General features: G+C 36.0%; 1 protein-coding gene across 1 annotated transcript in view; it reads left to right on the top strand.

Moving 5' to 3' along the window:
* Window positions 1-1,532: 1,532 nt before the first annotated feature.
* The window catches only part of LOC132650778 (zinc finger protein ZFP2-like), a gene marked incomplete at both ends in the record, with an annotated part of 118,375 nt that continues 94,502 nt past the window's right edge, over window positions 1,533-25,405 (top strand). Inside the window, 2 exons of the mRNA XM_060376098.1 lie at window positions 1,533-1,937; window positions 14,869-14,879. Of these exons, the coding sequence (XP_060232081.1) occupies window positions 1,533-1,937; window positions 14,869-14,879 (416 nt within the window). The remainder of the gene's footprint in view (window positions 1,938-14,868; window positions 14,880-25,405) is intronic.

Below are 25,405 nucleotides of genomic sequence, written 5' to 3'. Positions count from 1 at the left end.
TTTTTGTTTGTTTGTTTGTTTATTGGCTGCTTTTTATTTTCTGTTTTTCAAATAGATTTTTTTCTGGGTATCTGTGACTTTCTTAGACTTGCTTGTTAGACCAGCCTGACCTCAAAATCACACAGATCTGTCTGCTTCTGCCTCCACAAGTGCTGGAATTGAAGGCATGTACCAGCACACATGGCTGTGTCCTGGAAGTTTTAAAGAAAAGCAACAGTGTAAAAAGAGCACTGCTTTAAGTGTACTGATGATAATTAAAATCTCATAATTCCATGTACTTCAATGTCAGGTATCTGATTTGTGTTTACAAGGCACTCCCCTAAGATAGAAGAAAATAAAATAATATTGTAACAAAAATACCATTTGAATCATATGGACATTACAGCTACTGACTTGAACTGCCAATCTGTTTAGTCTCATTCTATCTACTCAGATATTGTAAGAGGTATACACACTGAATTGGTGATCAGTATGGGTCCAAAACCTTCTAATAAGCAAAAATTACACAGTAGAACCAGTGTTACTAATTTTTGTGCAGTAACATTGTAAAGTTTAGTGAAAGGAGCAGCTTATGAGAATCAAGAATATTGTTGTGGAGAAACCTTAATCCCTATATGACATGTTTATGATGAACAAAAACAAACTGTGTTAATTCAATGTGGTAATCTTTATTATTTTTGTAAATTAAACTAGTATATCATATGTCAAAATGATTCTAAGACACATGAGCATAGAGTTATTGAAAGAAGCAGTGTCCCTGTCTTTCTCCAAGAACAATTGATTTGGTAGTAGTCCCCACTGTGAGTAAATTTTCTGAATGTGATAAATGGTTACTGTTAATTGGTTTTGCGACTTCACTGAGAATTCATCAGCAAACTCATATTGCAGAAAATATCCATGAATACAAGGAATTTGGAACTTCTGCTTGTCTTGGCTCACTTTGTAAATGAAGTATCATTCATACAGTACAAAAATTTGTGAATGGGATTGCTGTGGTAAAACTCTGAATTCTTACAATACTCTTCATATATAGGAGAAAACGTCTTATAGAAAAATGATGCTATATAAGTGATCCACATAACAAATGCTCTTACCATCACAGGGATCTTCAAAAATACCCATAATGAAGGGGAATAACGTGAATGTGAATAAAGTGATAAAACTTTAAAATTTGATTCTTCTTTACAATTAGACCAAATTATGAAATTAATTCATACAGATAAATATATTTATTAGTGTAATGAAATGACTATGGTAAATCTTTCACATGTGCCAATTTACTTTGCAGGCATGAAAGCAGTCATACTAGAGAGAAACCCTTTAAATGCACTCTATGTTGTAAAGCCTTCCCCTATATCACTGTTCTCCTATGGCATAAAAGAACACACACTGGAGAGAAGCCTTACAAATGTAATCAATGTGGTAAAGCCTTTGCAAAAAGCAGTCAGCTCATACGGCATAAAAGAACACATACTGGAGAGAAATCTTATGAATGTAACCAGTGTGGTAAATCCTTTGCACGAAACAGTACTCTCTTAAGCCATAAAAGAACACACACTGGAGAGAAACCTTATGAATGTAATGAGTGTGGTAAAGCCTTTGCACAAAACAGTACTCTCTTAAGCCATAAAAGAACACACACTGGAGAGAAACCTTATGAATGTAATGAGTGTGGTAAAGTCTTTGCACAAAACAGTCATCTCCTAAGCCATAAAAGAACACACACTGGAGAGAAACCTTATGAATGTAATGAGTGTGGCAAAGCCTTTGCAGAAAACAGTACTCTCTTAAACCATAAAAGAACACACACTGGAGAGAAACCTTATGAATGTAATGAGTGTGGTAAAGCCTTTGCACAAAACAGTGCTCTCATAAGACATAAAAGAACACACACTGGAGAGAAACCTTATGAATGTAACCAGTGTGGTAAAGCCTTTGCACAAAACAGTCATCTCCTAAGCCATAAAAGAACACATACTGGAAAGAAACCTTATGAATATACCCAACGGGATAAAGCCTTTGCACAGCAGAGTAGTCTCCGAAAACAGGAAAAGACACACAGTGGAGGGAAGCCTTGTGAGGGTAATTAGTGTGATAAATCCTTTGCATGTATCAATCATCTCCTAAGACAACAATACATTCTGGAGGGAAACCATATGAATATAACTATGTGGCAAAGCCTTTGCACATAACATCTCCTAATACATAAAATAACACATACTGGAAAGATGTCTGACTGTAACCAATGTGAACAAACTTTTGGACTTCAGAATAATCTCCACACTCATGAAAGAAATCCTAATGGACAGAAAGCCTGTGAGTGTTTTTAACATGGTGAAACCATTCCACATTTGTATAATCTTCATCATCATGAAAGGATTCATAATAGAGGAAAAACTTATGAATGTGTTAAAATGGTGAGGCCTTGCACAAATCCAGAGTCATCATCATCATAAAAGTATCCTTACTGGAGAGGAATTCTGTGAGTATAAGCAAGGTGGAAAGGCCGTTGTGTACTTTGGTCCACTGAGGTGCAACAGAATTGTAAATCTAGCTCAAAGGAAATGAACTCGCTTTTCTGAAGGGGAAAGGGGATGGGGCAATAGGAATGGAGGGTAATCATGGGCAGAAAAGGGAGGGGGATTACTATTGGAATTTAAAGTAAATAAACTTATTTTTAAAAAGAATACAATGAATGGTGAATATCAATTACATGCAACAGTATTATATAATGTGTTTACGGAAGACTTATTGATAATCCTGATTCTCAACATTTACTATTTTCAGTTGCCTCACTTTACACAAGAAACTTTTAGTCCGGGGGATGAATATGTAGGGAATGGTGAACTAACACCAGCCAGGAAGTTCTCTGAGAGTAACACAACAGTGGCAGCCTGTAGAAGTTTCTTTGTGTACACATACCTATTGTTCCAGGGGTTCTATTTAAAACCATCACAACTCAGACTGAATTTTGAGATGTGAGGGAGGAGGCTTTCTTTTCCATGTATGACTCTGCTTCTGGCCTAGATGGGTAACCATGTTAAGGGTGAGTTTTCTCTGCCTGACTTCATCTGGAGAGTATCTTTAGACATGGACACCACCAATCAAATTTGATAGATGGCCTTTGACACAGATCCCTGATAACTCTCCCCTCCCTTCAAATATCAGATAATTTGGATCTGTGTCCTTGTTCCTTCATATAATAGGAATGTGCTGTTTAATGCAAATCAAGCATCCTTGAATTGCCTAGCATTAAACAATTATGTACACCTATGCTTGGAGCATCCCAGGCACTCCCCAAGGGATATAAGCCTCTGTTTTCTGTTTTCTGGAATTAAAGTTGAACTTACTTTATGAGGTGGTTCCCAGAGTGGCTGACCACTGTTATGCTTGCGGGCTTTCCAAGCTTTATGCTAATCATCTTCTGCCCCTTTTGCCTTCCTGGGCTGGTGGGAAACAGCCCTCCAGGCATCAAGAGAATCACGATCTCTGAAATGCTTGTGATGAAATGTCTCAGACTTCATAGAATTTCAAATTTCACATGTTTCTGGATGTGAAATGGTCAATCAAACAGTGTCTTGGGGTGGGACTCTTTAAAATGAGTTATACTTAGTGTTTAGCTCATGGTAAGGTTGCAGGCAAGCTTCATGGTATGAAATCTTCTGAGGTGAGTACAGTGGCCCATAAAAAGAAATAAGAGCAGAAATTTTATTTCTCTGTTTTTAATAGCTGAGTACTGTTCTGATAATGTATAGGTGGATGGCAGAGGAGAGGAACTCCCCTTTTGAGTGGTGTAGGGAAAGGGGATGGGGAAGATGGAGGGAGGGTGGGGCCAGTAGGAGTTGAGGGAGTGACCTTCAATCAGCATATATAATGAATAAATGGTGAAAAATAAAAACTATTAATAAAATAAAATAAAATATAGTAAGAAAAACAAAACAAAAAAGCAAAAAATTGAGTCTAGTTTGGATAACCGCCCTCCCTCAAAGAGAAGAAAGAATATATATAGAAAGAAAAGAAAAACAGAATCTTTGTCTTTGTCACCTTTCTTCCCTGTGGGCTCACTTGAAGATCATTATCCAATGGAGACCATGCTTCTCTCTCTGAAGTTTATGTTACCACAGAAGTAGGATTCAAACCTGGAACTAATGGCAGTGGTTCCTAGTTAACATACTAAATCAAATCTACCTGCTATTTTCTCCAAGCAATCCTTCACTCCTTCCAAGTTATCTGGTCTTCCAGGCTAGTACAGCCCATGCAATACCCTGAATTCTCCTTCCCAGGGCCTGAGCTAACCTCACTCCCCCCCTTACCCATCTATAGGCAAACTATTTTGGCTTCCTGCCACTGTCAAGAGCCATGCAGTAGCAACAGCAAAACAGCTGTAGATCTCATGGAATGTGGTTCCCCTGTTAGCATAGTCACGGTGAGTTTGTTTCAGAGAAGCATAATCCCAAGAACTGATATTCTGACGGATTTTGTGTTCTTATCTCTGCATGTTGCTGTTATGATGTCCATAATCCTTATAACATGAGTTGTATGAGAACTCTAAGAAGCCTTCTAGCTCGTCACTGGGCAATATCACTGGCATTTAAAATTAACAATGCTTGATCTCTTTTCACATGTTTACTGGAGCAGATTAATGAATTAACCACTGCCCATGAAAGGAGCCATAGATGTAGATTGTTACCAATGAACATTATACTTAGAAAGAATTTGGAAAAAAAATAGATTGTTTAATAAGGTCAGGGAAGATGTTTTTGCTAACGGCTCTGATGTAAAAACTCTTAGAGAACAATTTAATGTTAAGAAAAGTACACTATTAATAGTAAAGCCAGGGATGTTTTACGATTGATGAGCTGAGATTATAGCTCAAGGTAGCATGGGCTATCTGGGCACCCTCAAACTGGGACTAAAACTGAGACAGCAGTTGATTCACCTATATTTGTTTTTTCCCATCAGCTTCTTGATATGATTTAATAAAAATGATTAATGTGTACATGCTCACCCCTTTAAGATTTAAAGTACAGGTGCCAGTCCCATGCCATTTTTTTATTTCTGTTGCACTATAGTACTACTTGAGATTTCAGATGAAGATACCTCCAAAAAATCTTTTATTGTACAGTCATATTTTTTTAATCAATTCTGGGTTTTTTTGTTTGTTTGTTTTGTTTTTCCATATGAAACTGAGAATTGTTCTTTAAAGGTCTATAATGACTTGTGCTGGTGTTTTGATTGGAATTGCGTTGAGTCTTTAGATTTCTTTTGGTAGAGTGGCCATTTTTACTATGTTAATCCTACCAATCCTGGAGCATAGGAGATCTTCTGATATCTTCCTTGAAGTTATTTTTTTTGTTCATACAAGTCATTCACTTGCTTGATTAGAGTAACACCAAGGTACTTTATGTTATTTGTGGCTTTTGCAAAGGGGTTTTGTTTTCCTAATTTCTTTCTGAGCCCATTTGTCTTTTGTATCCAGCCATTTTGCTGAAGGTGTTTATCAACTGTAGAATTTCCCTGGTTGAATTTTTAGGGTTATTCATATATACTATCACATCATCTGCAACACAAGCTGGACTGGATATGGAGAAAAGGGAACCCTTCTCCATTGCTGGTAGGAATGTAAACTTGTACAACTACTTTGGGAATCAATCTGGTGCTTTCTCAGAAAATAATGAATAGTTCTACTAGAATATTCAGTTATACCAACCCTGGGCATATATTCAGAAGATTATCAACCATACAATAAGGACATTTTCTCAACTTTATTCATAACAGATTTATTGATAATAGCCAGAATCTGGAAACAACCTAGATGTCCCAAAACCGAGAAATGGACACAGAAATTGTGGCATAGTTATACAATGCAATACTATTTAGCAATTAAAAACAAGAAAATCAGCAAGCAAATGGATGCAACTAAAAAAGATCACTCTGAGTGAGGTATCCAGAAGCAGAAATACGCTCATGGTATATACTCACTCATATGTGCATATTAGTCATATAATATAGGATTAAAATACTAAAATCTAGAGAACTAAAGGATCTAAACAACAGGAAGAAACCTAGGGAAGATGGTTAATCCTCATTTAAAAGGGCAAACAGGATAGACATCGGTAATGGGAGAAGACAGAGAACAGGGCAGGAACCTACCACAGACAGCCTCTGAAAGAATCTACCTAGCAGGGTATTGAAGCAGATGGTTAGACTCATAGCCAAACTTTGGGCAGAGAGCGTGGAATAATATGAAAGATTCAGGAGATAGTTAGATCTGGATAGGAGAGGCCCTCCACAAGGAGGCCAATTGAGCCAAAAAATGTGGGCCCTGAGTGTCCTGTTCCAATCAAGGACCACGCATGAAGAACACCTAGAACCCCTGCTCAGATGGAGCTCATAAGTATCTCAGTTTCCATGTCAGTTCCCTATTAAGGGTAACAGCATCTGTCTCTGACATGAACTCAGTGGCAGGCTACTTGATCACCTACTCCTGGAAGGTGCACCCTTGCCAGGCCAAGGAGGAAGAAGGTGCAGCCATTCTTGGTAAGACTTGAGAAGATAGTAGGAAAGGAAGACTTCCTTTATCATTGGACTAGGAGAGGGGCATAGGGGTAGAAGAGGGAGATAGTTTGTAACTGGTGGAAGATGAAGGATGGGCTTACAGCCAGAAAACAAAGTGAATAAGTTGTAATAATAAAAAAGAAAAAAAATGAGGTTTTTTTTTTGTTGTTTTGTTTTGTTTGTCCTGAGATGGCTGGACTCAGGCAACTGTCTCTTAAAAACAACTAGAAAGAATAGTATTTCATCTCTACTCATTTTCCTTTTTCCTGTAATACTATATATAATAAATACCCTTGGTAAAATTCAGTGGTTTGTCATATATTCCTAGTATTATAATATTGTAAAATATTGTACAAATCAAATTTTGGTATGTTAAGTGTGTAAAAATAGTTTATGTAAAAAGTGGCTTGAAGAAGAGCAAAGAATGATTATTTAAAATTCGGGAGGATGAAAATGGAAGGAAATTAATGGAAGAATAAATAATATATAAACAAATTAATATCTCTTACACAGTAATTATAACATTTTGGTTATTGAGATTTAAAAACATACACAGAATATTTCTCAAGTAAACAATGTAAGCTATGATTAATATCTCTTATGCACGCACCCTGAAATATTTCTTTATATTATTCCTCTTGTCACTGAAATGTGTTCTTTGACAAGTCATACCACTACACCCTGATGTTCAGGCTCTAATACTGACTAATCAGTTCTTATTTCAGAGGACTGACTGCTTTTAGCCCAATTAGGACTGAAGTCATACAATATTTGATTTCTGTGTCTAGCTCAGGTCATAACTTTTGATGATACATTTTGAGTTCATCCACAATTTCAAAGTAAAATGATTGCCTTTCTTGAAATGTTAAATGTTCTCTCTCACTCTTGCATATACACATAGACACACACACACACACACACACACACACACAAGTATGACACGTGTAACAGCATTTATTGGCAACAAAAGACTTGAAATTGAAAGAGCCAAAAGAGGGTTATATGAGAGATTTTGTAGGGAAGACAAATAAACAAGAAATAATGTGATTATATTAAAAATCTCAAAAAACAAAAGTACATGTTTTCCATGAAAAAAAATTGAATAATATTATATTTTGCATTCATGTGATTCAGGACAATCAAGTCCATTCTATCTTAGCACATGGTAAGCTGTGCTTCAGTAAACATGAGTGTAGATGTGTGCTGGACCAGTCCAAGTCATCTGTTGTTTTCATATGGATAATGGTGGAACTCCTCATTCAGTGTGTACAGTCCATACTCTCTTTTAAATTGACTCAAGAATTTTAGTATTTGTTTGTGTGAACTTTATAAAATAAAGTTCCACTAAACTTCTTTTTTGGTCCACTTTCTTCTACTGTCTCCTTTCATCCTTTTACACAGAGATGCTGTCCAATCTGGATGATAAAGAGTGTTCAGTAGATGCAGCAGAAGAATGGATATTGTTTTCTAGTCCATTCTGTTAGTTCCTGTCTTTCTTTTTGAGAATTAAACATCCAAGTTGAGAGTTTTCAATGAGCAATGTTTATTATTTCCCTTTATTTTGTAGTTATGGTGTGGGGTTTTTACCTTCTGATTTGATGCTTGGGATTATTCATTCTTTTTGTTGCCTTGGGTATGGTTAACACTTTAGATTGGAGTGTTCCATTGATTGGCTTCTGTAGTGAAGTTTTACAGAGATATTACTCATATTTGGTTTTATTATGCAATATATCTTTATTCATCATTTATTATTTAAAGTTTACTGGATATAGGAATAAGGGTCCCTTAAAGATTATATATAATTTGTTTCAAACATTCTAGGTTTAGAATCTCTCTTGAGAGATCAAGAGTTACTCTAAAGAGCCTGAATTTATATGCAACTTAATATTTTCAACTTGCAACTTTTAATATCCCTTCTTTGTTTAACATACTTTTCTTTACATTTAATGTTTTGATTTTATGTGCTGAGCACAATTTCTTTTCTGTTGTTGTTCTATATACTTTTTGTACTTTTATAGGCTACCCCTTCTTCATTAGGCTAAGGATACATTCTTCTATTATTTTGCTGAAAATATTTTCTAGGATTTTGATGTGAGTTTTGTCTTCTTTTTCTATTTTTATTATTTATAAATTACTTTTTTGCACTTTTTAGATTTTCTGGATCTTTTGTGCATAGCTATTTAACATTTCTTTTGACACAATTTTTCTTCTTCTTCTTCTTCTTCTTCTTCTTCTTCTTCTTCTTCTTCTTCTTCATCTTCTCATCTTCTCCTCCTCCTGCTTTTCTTCTTTCTCCGAATCTTCCTTCTTCTTTTTCTTTCTCTTCATTCTCCTCCTTCTCCTTTTTTTCTTTTAAAAATAGTCACTTTACTTATATGTTCATCCGGATTAAAGTTTTCCCTTCCTCTAATCCTGGCAACTCTTTCCCATCTCCCCTTCTATCCTGTCTAAATTCACCCTCATATTAAAAAAAGGAGGGATATAATTTATAATAAGAAAATAAAATAGTAAAAAGACAAAAGCAAACACATCTGAGTAGGAAAAAAAAACAAAAAGAGACCAAGTTGGGAAATGATGCAGACTTGTTCTTACATGCAGGAATCTCATAAAATATTAAACTTGAAACAATGGTATACACACAGAGGACATGTAGCTTTAAAAATAGAAAAAAAAATCTTTAACAAATTAAAATGAGAACTATGATAAAAACATTTTAAATCAATGCCAGAATTCTAGTGCATAAGAATCCAAATTTGCCAGTGAGGGAAATTTTTGGCCATCTACCTTTTGGAATGTACTCTTAAATGTACAATTAAGAGTAGTCCCTTGGAGAAAATGAGTGTCCCTTGGAGAAAACTACATTTACATTTGCAAGCACTTATCAATTAGAGATAGGGCTAGGGAGAGAACACTAAAGGCCTTGTGCATGCTGCCTCAGTCTATCACAGTTTATCTATTCTTCAGTCCTCTTAATTTATAGTGCTTTGTTCTTTGATATGCTCTATCCTTTCTGGCTCTTACACTCTTCTGGCTGAATTACTGAAGAGCCTGGAGGGCATATTCTGAGGTCTCTGACTAACTGTCTACTTTCTCTATGGGTCTCTGATTTTGTTTCCATCAGCTGCAGGAGGAAGCTTCTTTGATGATGGATGAACAAGATGCTGGTCTGTGAGTATAGCAGAATTTTGGCAAGGGTCATTTTATTACTTTTAGTAGAGCATAGTATTTGCTTTTTCCCTACAACCCTGAGCTATGTAATTTCTTTTTCTTGATCAATAATCCAGTATCAGGTGTGGATTGCATCATGTGAAGTGGGCCTCAAGTCAAACTATAGATTGGTTATTTACTCCAATAACTCTTGCACTAATATGTCTTACAGGTAGGACATTGTTATAGTTCAAAAGTTTGGTAGCTAGGTTAGTGTTTATATTTCTCCTCTTGTAGTTGCAGAGTACTTCCCATATCAAAGTTGCTAGAATGTAAGTGTGAAGGTTCTATGTAGGCACAAGCTCTATTTATCTATGTTCCATGTAAGTGTAAGTGTAAGTGTTGTCTCCAGCAATACAGCATTGCAGTCAATTCATGGAGAGCAGCCTATAGTCTTGGCAAAAGCCTGTATTGTTTTGGCATTACAATCACACTACTTTGGCCAATACCTCAGTTAAATATAAACTATTACCAGTACTGGATGCTTTACTTAGTGACAAGAGATTTCCAGTTGGGACTTTCTTCTTGTGTGGTGATTTCATTTATATTGGCTTCTTATATGTATATATTTTAGATATTTTAGAAAGTTTCTATTGCAGTAGGTTTCCACTGTACTAAACAAATGACCCTTAATTTTACCTGTCCTTCCTCATGTTACCTTTTCATTGTCCTCTTACTTTCCCAATGCCCTTCAATTCTATCCTTTTAGCCCACCTTCCATTTATTCCAAGTATTTTATTTCCCTTTGGAAACATCTCTGCCTCCCCTAACCTCCAGTTCTTAATCTGTATGTATCCCCTGTAGTATTATGTTCAGTTGCTTCCATATCATACATCTTGCAACTAATATATATGTAAAGCAAATAGATACCCTATTTCTCTTTTGGGGTCTAGGTTCTCTCAGTCTCAGTTACCTGCAAATCTGCATTTACCTTCATGTTTCATGATTTGATTTTTTAAATGTCTGAGTAATATTTGATTATGTAAATGCATTAGTACTATAACAAAGAAATAGAAATACAGACTGGAAAGCAAGAAAAACACATTGGAAAAACAGATAAAATCTTCATAAATGGTGCTGAACAAACTAGATGCCTATATGTAGAAACATGGAAATAGATGCTTATTTTCACTCAAAAGTCACCTCCAAATGGATTAAAACCTCACCAAAGTTTATATAAAGTTAAAGTCTCAAAGTTAGCACAGCTATTTGACCAAAGATCCAGCATAGCTGAGTTGCATGTTACAATAGCCTTCATACTATCTTTCAGGCTTGTTCTTGATCTCCACTTGCTACATGCTTAGAGGGTTTTCAATACATGTACAACCTGGGGCCATTGGAGCAATGGGAAATTTTTTCATGAATCATTTATGCCTTCACCCTGGAGTACTGCTTCTAAGCTTCCCCAGAAAAATCCTGAGCATACTGCTCCTCTCATTTTTAGGAGAAATATCAATTATCTGGCCCTACAAGAATGTCTTTCTCATGGAAGTTTTTACTCACATAAATATGGCAGAAAACTCCTTATGAGACTTCATCTCCAAGATAGTCTTGCAAAACCTACCCCTGTGCTTCCTCAAGAAGAAAATAATCAGAACAACATACTCTTAAAAAGGCAAACAAATTTTCTATAGCCAGGAGAGTTGATAGTATTTGAGATTAAATACCTTGTACTGTTGTATCCTCAGATGATTACTTGGCATATAAAATTAGGAGTTACATATGGTATGCCCTCAATGATTAGATAAAGATGTAAATGAATGGCGGGAGATATGTTCACCTTACACTAGGGTCTATAATGATGGACAAAGAATGTTTTCTAAAAATGATTTTTAAAGTAAGGTATTAGGACCTCCTTTTCCTAGAAATATCAGCTTTCACAGTATCACTGTGGTGTTGTATGACCAAATAATGAAAGAATACTTAGATTTAGCACATAAGTAAATTCTACAAAAATATGAGGTATAGACAATGCATTATGCCAGAAATTTAATAATAACTGTTGCTGCTTTGGCCTAAATTGTTTTTCTTGAGGCTGTCCATTAAAATATAATATACTTCTTAGGACAAAACAATATGCCCAAGCTGGCTTGAATATTTTCTATCTATTGCCATTGAATCTGAGAATTCTTCCAACCTGAGAATGGGCTTTCAGGCTGTGGCAAATATGCCTCCAGATTCTCAAAAAATGTCAGGTTATGGGATTGATGAAGAAAAATGATAGTAAACGATAAGGTTTATCAATGATGACTAAATTTATGACCAAGAAACAGTTAAAACTCCTGTCTGGGAACAAAAAGGATATCATCTATGCTTTAGAACAATGTGAATCTATCTTTTATTATTGAAATCTGTCTAAATAAGAAAGTACTCTGACTGCCAGTCAGTCAAGACTCTAAGTTTCTTTGGACAACCATGCCTGATTCATTTCTGCCTTGCCTTATTCTTCCTTCCTCTCTGGAAACTATCAACTTCTGGGGTTGGTCCCCAGTCTTTCACCACACTCTTTCTTTTCTTTCATGGTTGGTTGAATATTCACAACTAAATATCTAGAGCTACATGGTTTAGAGTAGACAGGGCATGTGATATCTGTTTTCTGGATCTGAGTTACCTAAAACAATATCATCGTTTATATTTCTACTTATTTATGTACATATCATTTCAGTTATCTATCAGTTGAAGAATATTTATGTGTTCCCAATTTGTACTTAATTTCAGTAGAATAGCAACAAGCATGGTTGAAAAAATATTTTTGATGGAGCAGGTTAAGTCCATTGTATGTCAAGGAAAGTTATTAGTGGCTTATATGGTAGATTTAATTTTATCATTTTGAAAATTCTGCACACTGATTTCCGCTGTGGATGTAGAATTTTGCAAGCACCCTTTTCCACAGATCCATATTTTTGCCTGTCCAACAGAAGATGTCAACTGTCAACTTAATTCCTGTTTCCTCCAGAAAAATAAAATACTAAGGGAAAAATATATAGTGCCTGTATTATTTATCACAATTACTATTATTTAATTAAAATTTGAATATTTATATTGTCCACAAATTAAAAAGTAACATGCATAACTTACTGAAATGTGTTTTCAGAAGTAGTTTCTACTCTGAAATAGAGTGTATCTATATAACATTGCTTAAATGAAGGGCTCTATAGTTATGGTTAGATATACATTTTATATAAACTTACTAAAAGTAGAAGTAAATGATTTCATTTGAAGACACTAATGTATTTTATTATAGTCCAGTTATTGAACTTAATGATGGGTGAGTCATGGTGCTTGAGAAAGATCCCCAAAACTATAGTTGTGCTGACAGATAAGCACAAAGCCATGCAGGCCATGGCCAAGCACAGAGGATCCTCAAATGGCAGGAAGTTCACTGCCATGGGCAGACACTTGTTTCTCTCAAGGTTTGGGTACTCTTGAATTCAGCAAGGGATACATTCCTGCTGATCTGTGGGGAGAAAGTAAATCAACATCTCAACTCCTACAAGTCACTCCATGCTAAGTGCATAAAGAAAGATTTTTCAATGATATTGTGTGCATCCTATCACATTCTCTTTTACTATAGTGTCAAGAAGGACACTGAACATACATTATTTTTCATTTGAGGTAATGGTTGCCTAAGTACTTTTTTTTACCTAGATCTATGATTAAAGATGTTGAATATTTTTGTGTTTCTCAGTCAACTGTGTCTTATTTATGCTTCATTCAGTCACCCTGGTTTATCATTAATTTTTACAATTTATTCACTTTGTATCCCAATTGTAGCCCCCCTCCCTCATCTCCTCTATGTCCCACTATCCCTCCCTCTTCCTCCCATATCCTTCTCCTGTAGTCCTCTGATAGGGAAGGTCCTATCAGACCCTAGCCTATCAGGTTCCATTAAGACTCCCTGTATCCTATTCATCTGTAGGCTGTCTAGGTGGTCCCACCAGGGAGAAGTGATCAAGAAGCAGGCAACCGATTTCAGAGACTGTCTCTTCTCCCCTTACTAGGAATCCCATATGGAGACTGAGCTGTCCATGGGCTACATCTGAGCAGGGGATGTAAGTCCTCTCATGCTCTTTGGTTGATGTATCAGTCTCTGCAGGGCCCCAGGACCCAGATTTTTTTGGCTTTGTTGGTCTAATTGAGTGACTCCTGTCCCCTTTAGGTCCTTCAATCTCCCACTTCTTCAATAAGACTTTTTGTGCTCTATACAAAATTTTGCTGTGGGTCTCTCCATCTGTTTCAATCACCTGTTAAGTGGAGTCACTTAGTGCTCATCCTTGGAAGGCTCCTATCCCGTTCTCTCTCTTCTATGTGCTCTGGCATCTATCCTGTTTTCTTTCCTGAATGAGAATTAAGCATCTTCCCTATGTTTCTCCCTGTACTTTAGCTTTTTAAAGTCTGTAGATTTTAGTATGTCCAATCTATATTGTATGGGTAATATACACTTGTAAGTGAATATATACCAGACATGTATTTCTGCTTCTGGGATACATCACTCAGGGTGATCTTTTTTAGTTCCATCCATTTGCCTGCAAATTTCATGATTTTCTTGTTTTTAATACCTCAGTATTATTTCCTTGTGTAAATCTACCACAATTTCTGTATCCATTCCCCCATTGAGGGACATCTAGTTTGATTCCAGTTTCTGGCTATTATGAATAAAGCTGTTACAGTCATAGTTGAGCAAATGCCCTTGTTGTATGGTTGAGCATCTTTCTGATATATGCCTAGGAGTTTTTTAGCTGATTCTTGGGGTAGCAATATTCCCAGTTTTCTGAGAAATCACCAGACTGATTTCCGAAGCAGCTGTACAAGTTTAGATTCTCACCAGCAATGGAGGAGGGTTCTCCTTCTTGCGCATCTTCTCCAGCATGTGTTGTCCCCTGAATTTTTGATCTTAGCCATTCTGATGGGTGTGAGGGGGAATCTCAGAGTCAATTTGATTTTCATTTCTCAGACTTTTAAGGACGTTGAGCATTTTTAAGTGTTTCTACACCATTCAATATTTTTCTGTTGAGAATTTCTCTTTAACTCTGTATCCAATTTTTAATTGGATTATTTGATTTGTTGGGTTCTTTTTATATTCTGGTATTAGCTTTCTGTCAGATGCAGAATTAGTGAAGATCCTTTCCCAGTCTGTAAGCCATCATTTTTTTCTGCAGACAATGTCCTTTGCTTTAGAGAAGCTTTTCAGTTTCATGAGGTCCCATTTATTGATTTTTGATCTTAGAGCCTGTGCTGCTGGTGTTCTGTTCACGAAGTTGTCTCCTGTGCCAATGTGTTCAAGATCTTCCTCACTTTTTTTAATAACAGATTAAGAGTGTTAGTTTTATATTGAGGTATTTGATTCACAAGGACTTTACTTTTGTGCAGGGTGATAATTATGGATCTATTTGTATCTTTCTATATATGGACATCCAGTTAGAGAAGCACCATTGGTTGAAGATATTCTTTTTTCCATTGAATGGTTTTGGCTTCTTTGTCAAAAATCAGGTGTTGTAGGTGTGTGGGTTTATTTCTGGGTCTTTGATTCAATTCCACTGATCCACCAGTATGTTTCTATGCCAGTACCACACTGTTTTACTGTTTCTCTATAGTACAGCTTGCGATTCAGGATGGAGATACCTCCAGAAGTTTTTTTTTTTATTGTACTTGATTCTTTTAACTATTCTGGATTTTTTTGTGTTTTTTTTTTTATGTGATGTTGAGAATTGTTCTTTCAAGGTCTTTAAAGAATTGTGTTCATATCTTGATGGGAATTGCATTGAATCTCTATATTTCTTTTGGTAGGATGTCCATTTTGCTGTTATTCCTACTGATCCATGAGTATGGGAGATTGTTCCATCTTATGATATCTTCTTCAATTTCTTTCTTCAAATACTTGAAGTTTTTTATACAGATTTTTCACTTGATTGATTAGAATCACATAAGTGCACTTTATGTTATTTGTGGCTATTGCAAGATTGTTTTTTCCCTAATTTCTTTCTCAGCCCTCTTGTCTTTTCTATACAAGAGGGCTTCAGATATATTTTAGCAACTTTGTATCCAGCCACTTTGCTGAAGGTGTTTATCAGCTGTAGTAGTTCTCTGGTAGAATTTTTAGGGTTACTCATGTAACCATATCATACTATCATATCAACCATGAATAGTGATAGTTTGACTTCTTCCTTTCTGCTTTGTATCCCCATGATTTCCTTTAGTTGTTTTACTGCTCTAGCTAGAATTTCCAGTACTATGTTGAAGAGAAAGGAGAGAGTGAGTAAACTTGACTTGTCTCTGATTTCACTGTGACTGAGTTAAATTGCTTTCCATTTAGTTTGATATTTGCTGTATGCTTGTTGTACATTATCTTTACTGTGTTTAGGCATGTGCCTTTTATCTCTGATATCTCTAAGATTTTAAACATTAATGGAGGTTCGATTTTATTAAATGCTTTTCAGCATCTATTGAGATGATCATGTGGTTTTTCTTTTTCAGTTTGCTTATGTGGTGGATTACACTGATGGTTTTCTGTATATTGTATCTCCCCTGCATGCCTAGGATGAAGCCACTTGGTCATGGTAGATGAGATTTTTGATGTTTTCTTGGATTCATTTTACAAGTATTTTATTGAGTATTTTTTTCAATATTCATAAGAGAGACTGGTCTGAAATAATCTTTCAGTCCAAATACTTTTTTAAAATTGAAATACAAGTATTTCAATCCAAATACTTTTTAAAACACAGTGTATCCCTGTGTTTTAGTTAGCCTTTGTGAGGTTTATATATCAAGGTGAATGTGGCTTCATAAAATGAGTTTGGTAATGTTCCTTTTTTCTGTTTTGTGAAATAGTTTAAAGAGTATTGGCGTTACCTCTTCTTTGAAGGTCTGGTAGAATTCTTCGCTGAAACCATCAGGCCCTGGGCTTTGTTTGGTAGGGAGACTTTTGAGGAATGCTTCTAGTTCATTAGGGCATGTAGGTCTATTACTTAGGTACATGATCCAGATTCAACTTTGATTAGTGGAATCTAGCAAGAAAATATTTCATTTCATTTAGATTTTCAAATTTTGTGGCATATAGACTTGTAAGGTGAAACTTAATGATTCTTTGAATTTCCTCAGTGTCTGTAATTATACCCCCTTTTATTTTCTGATTTTGCTGATTTGTATAGTATCTCCCTGTGTTTTAGTTATGATAAAGGTTTATCTATCTTTGTCATTTTCTCCAAGAACCAGCTCTTGCTTTTGTTTATTTTTTGAATTGTTTTCATTGTTTCTAATTTATTGATTTCTGCCCTAAGTTCGCTTATTTGTAGCCATCTACTCCTCTTGTATATGTCTGCTTCCTTTTGACTAGGTCTTTTACGTCTGTTGTTATGTTGATTTGAGATGACTCAGATTTCTTTATGAAGGCACTTAGTTCTACGAACTTTCCTTTAAAAATTACTTTCATTGTGTCTCATTAGTTTGGGTAAGTTGGTTCCTTCATTTTTGTTAAATTCTAGAAAGTGTAATTAGTTTATTTCTTCCATAATCCAGCTGTCATTGAGTAGAGTTCAGTTTCCATGTGTATGCAGGCTATTTACTATTTTTTTGTTATTATTGAGGTCTAGTTTTTGACCATGTTGTTCTAATGTGATACAAGAGATTATATTGGTATAAAATTTTTTGAATGTATACAATTTACCTTTGTTATTCAAATGATGATTTCTCTCCTTCATTGCCTGGTTTCAATCCAAATACTTTTTATAAGCATCACCTGTCTCAAGTTTGCATAAACATGCCACCGTTTGTTCTCTATATTTTCAATTAAAACAACCAGCCACAATAATGAGCAATGGAGAGGATAGGGTGAGACATCCTGGTCCAGAGTGAGAGAAAGAGGAAGGAGGCAGAAGAAGATAGGAGGAGAATCTGCAAGAGAAGTCTTGGCACCACATGCTGAAATGAACTGGAACTAAGATATCACTTAAAGCAAGTATGATGGGTGAATCTGAATGGTAGGAAACTGTGGGTTTAGAGGTTTAGGATGGAGTAACTGTTGGCCAGCATTGTGCTCTAGGTTAATTAAAATCCTAGTCTCTGTGTGGTGATTTGGTTATACTGCTATTTAGGAATAACTACTGCTTAACTAAAAGATTTATCAATAGTAAATATTAATAACCTACAACAAATGGCACCCAACTAATCTAAGTATCTATACCCTTTAAATCCAACTTTAATATAATTTGGTGGGGGAGAGGAATAAGCTCCCAGGGATACAACCCAAAATTTAAAACTAAAAACTCCCACATACATTACTGGCTCTTTAAGAGAGACTCTTAAGAGTCAGAGCAAAAGAAAGCCTACTGTGGACAGACCTGAGACTGAACAAAATTGGTTGCCCCTACAGTGTAACAGGATGAGAGAAACATTAAAACAGACTTCTCTGAGCTTGGCTGATAATCTCTTTTATGGTTTTAAGACAGAAATAAAGGAAAGTTTAGAAATTATGACTATGGTTACATTCATATTCCTCAATTTAACTTTAATAATTGAGTAATCCTTTTATGTATTCTCAAAGGCAAAGGCTTTAGAAAAGATACCGTAACAACACAATGAAAAAGAAAATGAAGGTTGGAAACAGGACATAAAACAAGAGATCTTACAGAACATAATAAACAACAGGAAAATAGGGCAGAGGTTTTAGAAAAGATACTGGAAAACACAAAGAATAACTAGAATGCTATAAAAAAATAAAAGTTAGAAGGGAGGCATAAAACAAGAAATTCAAAAGATTATTGAACAAAACAAACAACAGAGAGATAGGTGTGAAATATGGGTACAGATCTTAAAAGAAGAGTTTAGAATACTAAGTAAAGAAAATGCTCAGGCAGAGGCAAAATATAATAATAAAGAAAGCCAAACAAAGACAGTTAGAAAACAAATGTTAGCTTATCCATTCAGTGTACAACAGAGACCAGCAGATGATGATCACCCACATGATTACAATGAGGCTGAATGGCACCCTGTGGAAGTGCTAGACTTGAGAAAATTTAAAGAAAGTGTCACCAATTTTGGAATGCATTCACCATTTTTTTAAACAAATGCTGAGTTTCTGGTCAATCAGTAGAGTAATCCCAAAGGACTAGGAGGATATGGCAAAGGCAATAAAAGAACCTGAGCCATATTTACAATGGCTATCATGATGAGGAGAAGAGACTAGAGAGATAGCATACAAAAATAGAGCCAGGGCTGTTGGTGTTTCTAAGGAACAGCTGCTTAGTGATGGCCAATAGGCTGACACAGAGATACAAGCTGTATATAATGAAGAAACCTTAGCATTATGTCATCTAGCAGCCTTAAATACCTTGGACAAGGTTGAGGAATCAGGAAAACGGCTTGAGCCATTCTCTCAGGTCATACAAGCTCCATGTGAAACATTCATTAATGTTTTGCAAAGATTGACTTCAGCTGGGGATACAAATATATCAGATCCACTAGCTAGAAAAGCTTTTGAAAATGCAAAGATTTTGAATGCAAAGAGGTAATACAGACATTAAAAGCAAGGTGTGCACAAATAGATGAATGGGTTATGAATACGATTGACATCAGACCTCAATCACCCAATTTGGCCTTGATAGGAGAAGCTACCCATAAATACATTGGGAAATGTCTTAATTTTGATGGACAAGGTTGCTGCAAACGGAGTCATGAGAAAGAACAATATAATTCAAAAAGGGAGTCTATACTTTCTAGAATATGCAGAAGATGTGGCAAGAGTTGACATTGGATTAGTGAATGTATAGCACAGATAAAAGGGGTAATCCTTTATCAAAAATGCCTGAGGGGTCTTTCTCAGGCCCCAATGCAGAACAGGATCCTCCTACACAAGAAAGTTAAACACCACTGCTCTGGGAATAAACATTAAAAACTTCAACAGTGAGGCCAGGGCAGGTTTTATAGATAAAAAAAAAAAAAAAACAGGAAGGGAACAAAAAAAACAAATATATTGGCAAACCTCTATAAATGATCATAGGCCAAAGTTAAAGATAATTTTAAATAATATTGAAATTGTAGGCATGGTGGATACTGGGGCTGAATTCACAGTTATCACTCCTAAATTCTGACCCCCAAATTAGCCAATTCAAGAGGTGGATATCCAATTCCAAGGAGTTGTAACTTTATCTAAAGTGAAATAAAGTGTTAGATGGTTTAAATGTACAGGACCAGAAGGTCAAATTAGAAAACTAAGACCATATGTGGCTGAGATAGCCATAAACTTATGGGGAAGAGATCTGTTACAACAATGGGAGACCCAAATTAACAACCCCCAATTTCAGAGGCAAAACAGGTAATACTCCTGATAAACAAGTTAAAATTATTTAAAAATGCCATCAAAAACAGTTATAGGCTGTCCATAAACAAAATACAACAGAGGCTGTCTTTTCAACTTCATGTTGGGAAGCCACTGCTAGTAAAAATCCCACAACCTTACCAAGGTGGTTGGCTGACCAACCTATTTGGATTGAACAATGGTCTACGAGTAAAGAAAAATTACTGGCACTAGAACAGTTAGTCCTGGAACAGCTGGATGCTCAACATATAGAGGAGTCCAACAGCCCTTGGAATTCTCCTATATTTGTCATCAAAAAGAAATCTGTCAAATGGAGGATGTTAACAGATCTCAGAGCCATTAACAAAATTATTCCGGCAATGGGGTCATTACAATCCGGAATCCCATTGCCTTCCGTGTTACCTAAAGAATGGCCTATTATAGTGATTGATTTAAAGGATTGCTTTTTCACAATTCCTTTACAAGAGCATGATAGGGAAAGGTTTGCTTTCTCAGCACCCACTTTGAATAGAAGCTGTCCAATAAAAAGATATCACTCAAGGGTCTTAGCACAGGGGATGTTGAATAGTCCTACTTTGTGCCAATATTTTGTACAACATATGTTGGAGATAATTCATAAGCAGTTTCCTCAATCCATAATTTACCACTATATGGATGATATCTTATTAGCTGATTCAGATAGAAAAACATTAGAAAATATTTTTCATGAAATAAATAGAACTTTGCCTTGTTGGGGTTTAGAGATTACGCCCAAAAAAGTAAAAAATGAGATTCTATTAATTAACTAGGATGCAAAATGGGTCTACAGAAAACTCGACCACAAAAAGTATAAATTAGAAGAACCCAATTAAAACTCTCAATGATTTTCAAAAATTGCTGTGAGATATTAACTGGCTATAACCTACATTTGATTTAGCTACTCAAGAGCTAAATAACTTATTTCAAAACTTACAGGATGATAAGGACTTTAAAAGTCCAAGAATGTTATCAACTGAAGATGAAAATGAATTGGCTCAGGCAGAAAGGAAATTACAAGATGAATATATAGACCATATTAATCCAAAGAGGGCCTGTATTTTGGTTATCTTGTTTTCTACTCATTCACCCACAGGAATTCTTATGCAGAGGGAGGACTGTCTTAGAATGGATATTTTGACACACAAACAAAATAAAAACTTAAAAACTGAATCCTTATGATTCAGTTCAAAAATCAAAATTATATACAATTCTCTTGGTGTTATCAAATTTTCAAGAATCTCTTGACAGAGAGCACTCACCATCGGGAAGGTGGAAGGCAGAAACCAGCTCCATCTTTAAGGCATAGCATTCCGCAGTTCTCTACAGTTCCCCCTTTTTGTTTTAGACGCATCAGGCAAGAGTAGAGGTCTGATCTCTGATATTAGAAATAAATTGGGACTTTGTACAGATGTTCATTTAGGTGTCATCTGTCACGAACAACTCCACATTTGGCTAAGGCCGAGGATCTGGCTTGCTTCCATGTAGGTGGACCTATCTGCATTGCCCCCGTGGCACGCCTGGGTTGGCTACCCAGAGGCTATTTAAGTTGTGGGCTGACTTTCCCCGGGGTCCGAGGATTGTTCAAATGTTCCTGAATAAACTGCATTGAAAAAAAAATGTATAAATAAAAATAAAGTAAAAAAAAATAAAGTAAAAAAAAAAAAGAATCTCTTAATATAGTCACTGACTCACAATATGCAGAAAGAGTTTTTCTGCAAATAGAAACTTCTGATCTAATTCAGGATAATTTGGACTTAACTTCACTGTTTCTTCAATTACAAAGAGTAATCAGAAATAGTAATAATCCACTGTATATAACATAGATCAGATATGATATGGGTCCACAAGTCCCTCTAGCACAAGACAATGATGAAATTGATCAACTATTGATAGGAAGTGTGTTAGAGGCCTCAGAATTTCATTAAAACACCATGTTAACAGCAAAGGTTTCAAAAGAGAGTTTTCTAACACTTGGCAACAAGCCAAAGAAATTGTGTGAAAATGTCCCACTTGTTCATTATGTAACTAAACTCCACTAACTGCAGAAAGTAACCCTAATGGTAACCAAAAAAATGAAATTTGGCAAATCACGTATTTTATTTTATAGAGTTTGGTAAACTGAAATATGTGCACCATACTATAGACACATATTCAGGGTTCCAATGAGCAAAAGCCATAAGTTCTGAGAAGGCTGATTCAGTTATTACACATTTATTAGAAATGATGGAAGTTATGGTTATGCCTACACAATTTAAGACTGATAATGCTACAGCATATGTCTCTAATAAAATGGAAAGATTTTTTTTACATATTATAAGATAAAGCATGTAGCAGGTATACATCACAATCCTGCCAGTCAAGCAGTCATTGAAAAATCGAAACGTACTTTAAGGGACATGCTTAACCAACGGAGAAGGGTATTAAAACACCACAGAGATATATTACATAATGCTTTATTGACCTTAAATTTCTTAAATGTTAATAAACAACAAACAACAGCTGCACAAAAACACTGGGTTATAGAAAAAAAAAACCTGCTGAATCATTTCAGCCTATATATTTCAAAGATACCCCAACTTCACAATAGACAGTAGGGAATGTGTTACAGTGGGGAAGAGGTTTTGCATATGTTCACATGGGAGAATAGAAATTATGGGTTCCTTCAAAACTAATAAAAATCAGCTATCACAGAGGAAGACCACCTGAAGACCTTGGCCACACACAAGAAGAGAGAAATCAAGAAAACGAAACAGAACAGGTAATATAAATTGATTATCCCTTCACATGGGAACAACTCTAAAACTGACTGAGACATAAAAAAAGTCTCTAACCAGAACTTCAGCAGTACATGGCCAATAAATCCTTGGCTATAATATCCTCAAAATTTATTATGCCATTCTTTTAATTGGCATTGACAAAATTCGTTCACAGTTCAATTTTATTCTGAACATCTCATATATTTATAATTTTAGAACTGTGTAATGCTTGTGAGAAATTATATGTGTTTAGAACAAAAGGAGTGAATACTGGAGATGCTGGACCAAACCTGACAGAATTTTTCTTCCAGCATGCTGAGACATTGACACATCTGTTTGTATCTTGCATGTTCCAGAATTGTGCTTGTTCCTGCCTCAACAACTTCAATTGCTGTTTCTCATCACGGCCTGCTCCCAAGAGAGCTTTGAAGAAAGCTACAAATCTTAATTGGTCCAGCATTTTAAACTGTACTAAACAGGAATTTTATTATTTTCTCAACATTCAAAGACTGGACCACAAATATTGCTTACTTAATTAAACATTTTTCCAATTTTCTTTGGGCCCCCAACAGGATTTCTGCATGTCCAAAATGTCAGCTAGAAGAAATCAATGAGAATGATGTCATATTTTCCTTAAGGGGGATTGGGTAGGTTTTTGGTTGTTTTCTGTGGCTACAAGTGTTTATTGTCATTGGGAGATGTTTATAAATTACTAATGGTATTATTCAGAGTGAAACTGTTATGTCATTTTGGGAACCCCAAAAGAACTGGGATACACTCTGCTGTAAATACATGAGGTTTTTAAAATTGTATACGTATTCAGACATGGGACACAAACTTCCTGTGGACACAGGACAGGAATGTAGCTCTGAGATCTAGGGAAGCAAGGTTTTTATGGGGCAAAACTGCAAGCAGGGACTTACATGCTTTGGCTTTACATGATTGTGTAATGGAAACTGAGTTTGAAATGATTGGTTACTTTGGGCATCAAGACCACAAACAGTTCTGGCCTGGTCCTATGGGCCAGTTTCCTAGCAACTGTATAATTAGTGGGCAGGAAAGAATGCAGTAAGGTTAATTTGTCCCCTTAAGCCTAGTTCTTCCCCAAAGGAGGCTGGACATGTTTCCAACTATCTAGGCTTTATTCATGCTTATGCTTTAAACTTTAAAACAATACCCACTGATTTTAAGTCTTTGCTCTCTCAAATCCACTAAGAATTAATGTAATTGAGATTTTAAAAATGAAATAAAATGAAGTTTCAAACCTTTCTTCCATCTGCTATTTTTCCCATAAACTCTACTGTGTGCCTTCCTTGGGAAAGGAACCTGGTTCTGACAATGTGCCAGCAGGCCTGGCTCTGATTTTTTTTTTATTTCAATCTTATTATTATTATCATTATTATTATTAATTTGGGGTTTTGAGACAGGTTTTCTCTGTGTAGCCCTGGCTTTCCAGGCCTCATTGTATACCAGGCTGGCCTCGAACTCCCAGACATACTCACAGACATCTACCTGCCTCTGCCTCCCGAGTGTTGGGATTAAAGGTGTGTGCACTGTGCTTGGCAGGACTTTCTTATAGCCTGGTTGAAGTCATACTTTATGACTTAGGACATGTGAGTGTGAAGAGCTGGCAGGGGTGCAAACCCTTCCTTTTGGAGAGAGGGTTTCTCTTGTGGCCTTGCATGTCCTGAATTCGTTTTGCAAACCCAGATGGCCTGGAACTCACACCAGCCTCTGCTTGCCCCACTGACTGCCACAGGCATGCGACACCACACCTGGCTTCTTGTTATAGTCTTTAAGAATGATTTATAATCTCTGTCTGCCTTCCTGGGACCAGCTCTGTTTTGACTGGGAGAGTTTGCAATCACTAAAAGAAAGGGGGGCAGGGACCCCAGGATTCCTTCTGCAGTGAGCAGGGACTGGCTGGGCCCTGGTTGAGCAGGGAATTTAAACTGGACACATTTAAACTGGGAATACATAAATTTAAGCTGGGGCTGTGTGTGCAATAAACTAGCTTTACTTACTAATGGACCCTTGTGCTTTTTTCCCTTCTTCTAAGAAGTGTAAATCCCATCTATTTGTTTATTTTTACACGTATGACTGTTTTGCCTGCATGGATAGGTGTGCCTGTGTACCAGGTGGATGCCTGGTGCCTGAAGAGGCAGCATTGACAACCCACAAGTATACCCTTGAGTTTTTCTTTTGCCATCTATTGCTTCTCATAGGACCTACACATTAGTCTGGTTTGTTGCCTCAATGAGAGTCCCTTGGAGAAAAATAAGATTTTCATTTATTATCATTGTTATTATTATTGTTATTATTATTATTAAATAGGGAATGAGTGTTCTTTTTGGAGGGATGGACACTTTATTTATGATTCATAGTGTAGTTCTCTTTATTATGGAAGATTTTTTTATTATTTGTACACTATTCTGTCTGCATACCAGAGGAGTGCACCAGGTCTCACTATAGATTGATATGATCATGTGGGTGCTGGGAATTGAGCTCAGAAACTCTGGAAGAGCAGCCTGTGATCTTAAACTCTGTGCTATCT

This window comes from Meriones unguiculatus, assembly GCF_030254825.1.
Source record: "Meriones unguiculatus strain TT.TT164.6M chromosome 13 unlocalized genomic scaffold, Bangor_MerUng_6.1 Chr13_unordered_Scaffold_33, whole genome shotgun sequence".
NCBI classification, from domain to species: domain Eukaryota; kingdom Metazoa; phylum Chordata; class Mammalia; order Rodentia; family Muridae; genus Meriones; species Meriones unguiculatus.
Note: the sequence above shows the minus strand (reverse complement) of the source record. Positions and strands in the feature narration are given on the sequence as shown.